We start from the raw sequence: 2744 nt of genomic DNA on the forward strand, positions 1-2744 counted from the left end.
GGCTCAGTGGATAGAGCATCGGCCTGCAGACTCAAGGGTCCCAGGTTTGATTCCTGTCAAGGGCATGTACTTTGGTTGCGGGGTGTGCAGGAGGCAGCTGATTGATGTTTCTCTCTCATCAATGTTTCTGGCTTTCTATCCCTCTCCCTTCCTCTCTGTAAAAAATCAATAAAATATATTTTAAAAAATAACGAACTACAACGTTCGGTAATGACTGATTACTATAACCATGTTGCATTCATTTCCCTTACGTGCCTTATGCACAAGCGCACCATTTCTCTCCACTAATACTAGCAGGAAATATTTCGCTTTCAGAGAACAAGAAAAATAGGTTTGAGTGGCGAGGGCGGGGTCTGTGCTGAAGGGAAGGTTTCGGCCCAGCAAAGATGCTGCTGGACCTGTCCGAGGAGCACAAGGAGCACCTGGCCTTTCTGCCGCGAGTGAACAGCTCAGTGTTCGCGGAGTTTGGGCGGATTGCGGTGGAGTTCCTGAGGCGAGGCGGCTAACCCCAAGATCTACGAGGGCGCCCCCAGAAAACTCAATGTGAGTAATGACACTGTCCAACATGGCGTGGAAGGATTAATATACCTGCTCACTGAAAGCTCAAAGCTCATGATTTCTGAACTGGATTTCCAAGACTCTGTTTTTGTTCTGGGATTCTCAGAAGAATTGAACAAATTGTTGCTTCAGCTTTATCTGGATAACAGAAAGGAGATCAGAACTATTCTGAGTGAACTGGCACCAGACCTCCCCAGTTACCACAGCCTTGAATGGCGACTAGATGTACAGCTTGCAAGCAGAAGCCTCAGGCAACAGATAAAACCATCGGTGACTATAAAGCTACACCTTAATCAGAATGGAGATCCCAACACCAAAGTTCTGCAGACAGATCCAGCTACCCTGTTGCACTTGGTTCAGCAACTGGAACAAGCATTGAAGGAGATGCAAACAAGCCACTGTAGGCGAGTTGTGCGCAGTATCAAGTAGTCCCGGTTTTAAGGTTTGTTTCCTTTTTAATTGCTTGTGAATTAATGATGTGCATCAGTTAGTTTTAAAAACTTTTTTTTTTAGTTAATTGATAGTGACAACTACATATAGATTCTATGAAAGTTTTTTTTCCTATACAAGATATGAAGTCATGTCCAAAAGCTAACATAAAGTTTCTTTCCTGGTGCTAAATGTGGTCAGCTTCTTGACAAATTAGGATGTATTTTATATTTTAAATGTGTAAATAGGATTGAATCAACTGAAAGTGAATCTATACTGTTCATATTATCTTTATATATGAATGATTATACTTTTCTTAGTACTTCTTTTGACTACTTAACTTTATTATTTTCCTCCTTATTGACCAAAATTTGAAAATAAAATTAGCAGTATTATTATTACTATTCAGAATGTTTCTAGACAGTTCAGTGTTTTTGAACTTTAAAAGCAACTCATGGATGTTAATAGTCACAGAATAATTGGAAATAAATATGAATTTTTTAAAATACTCTAAAAAAAAGAAAAATAGGTTTATTTGCGCTACGCTTACTAATTTGTGCAGTTATTCAGTGTCTGGTAAGTTAATGCTCAAGAAAAAAATATTTATTTTTATTAAAATGTTATATTATTTTATGTTAATGATTACTCATTTATTTCAGCCCTTTGTATTCAGCATGTCTCTACGTTTCTATGAAAATTGAAGCTCTTGTTTTTTTTGTGGCCCACATAAACTTAAATCTTGTTTATTTGGCCCATGTTAGTCTTTGAGTTTGATATGCTAGGTGTAAATATTTCCTCCATGGCTAATTTCAAGCTACCGGTGTTAACAATTGGTTTGCAAGATTCCTGAAAATTTAATTAGTTCTTGGGAGCTGGTATAAACTGGCTCCAACATAGCAGTGGAAGTGGAGTTAAAGACTTTTTGGATGTTGTACAACAAAGATAGTCAATGGGCCAGTAACCCTGTGAATCACAGTTAATTCTATTATCTGTGCCTTTGCTACTCAAAGTATTGTCCCAAGGACCAACAGCTTCAGCATCACGAGGGAGCTGGACAGAAAAGCAGAATCATGGGCCCTACTCCAGATGCACTAAATTGTTATACACATTAAAGTTTGAGAAGCACTGCTCCTGAAACCGCCTGCAGCTGAAAGGACTCAGTGCTTCAGAAAGCTTATTTATTTATTTACTAACACCTTCTGAAATGTGAAGACTGGTGTCCTACTTACTTGATATCTAGTAAGAAAATCGCATATGTCAACCATGCTTGAGTTTATATTCATTCTAGGAACATATATTTATTAAATGCATCATGTACAATTAGACAATTTATTACCCCTACCCTCAAGCAGTCTACACTCTAATAGCCATAAGACCCATGTGCAGCATTTGCTGTGGGTGTCCTGCCCATATTTTCTCACAGAACCCAGTCTCTAACTGCTAGCACTTGTATTTCTTTGCCTGAGAGTACTCTGATTACTTTGGCAAGTCAACTGGACTAGGGAATTATATCAGCCCTCCCATGAACAGCCTTTAATCAATCATTGGTGGGAGTTGGTGTACTAGTATAAACATTTCCGATCTCTTGTTCCTCTGTAGGATAACAGGTTTTACACTCGCTTCCTGAGAACCTGCTTAAGCTCCCAAATGCTCAGTGTTAGCTTACTAAATAATGAATACTTAATTAGCTGCTTTCCTTTCTTTTTCTTTTCCACTCATCTACCACTGTTTCCTGAGATCATCTCTCACATAAACTC

At 38.7% G+C, this 2744-nt stretch overlaps 1 protein-coding gene across 1 annotated transcript; it reads left to right on the plus strand.

Moving 5' to 3' along the window:
- Positions 1-386: 386 nt before the first annotated feature.
- Positions 387-987, plus strand: LOC307111046 (COMM domain-containing protein 2-like; the record flags this gene model as incomplete). Its single annotated transcript, XM_079790741.1, is given in 2 exon segments — positions 387-500; positions 502-987. Coding segments are annotated over 2 exon segments (600 nt in total).
- Positions 988-2744: the final 1757 nt, after the last annotated feature.

Source organism: Cnephaeus nilssonii (genome assembly GCF_951640355.1).
Source record: "Cnephaeus nilssonii genome assembly, chromosome: 14".
NCBI classification, from domain to species: domain Eukaryota; kingdom Metazoa; phylum Chordata; class Mammalia; order Chiroptera; family Vespertilionidae; genus Cnephaeus; species Cnephaeus nilssonii.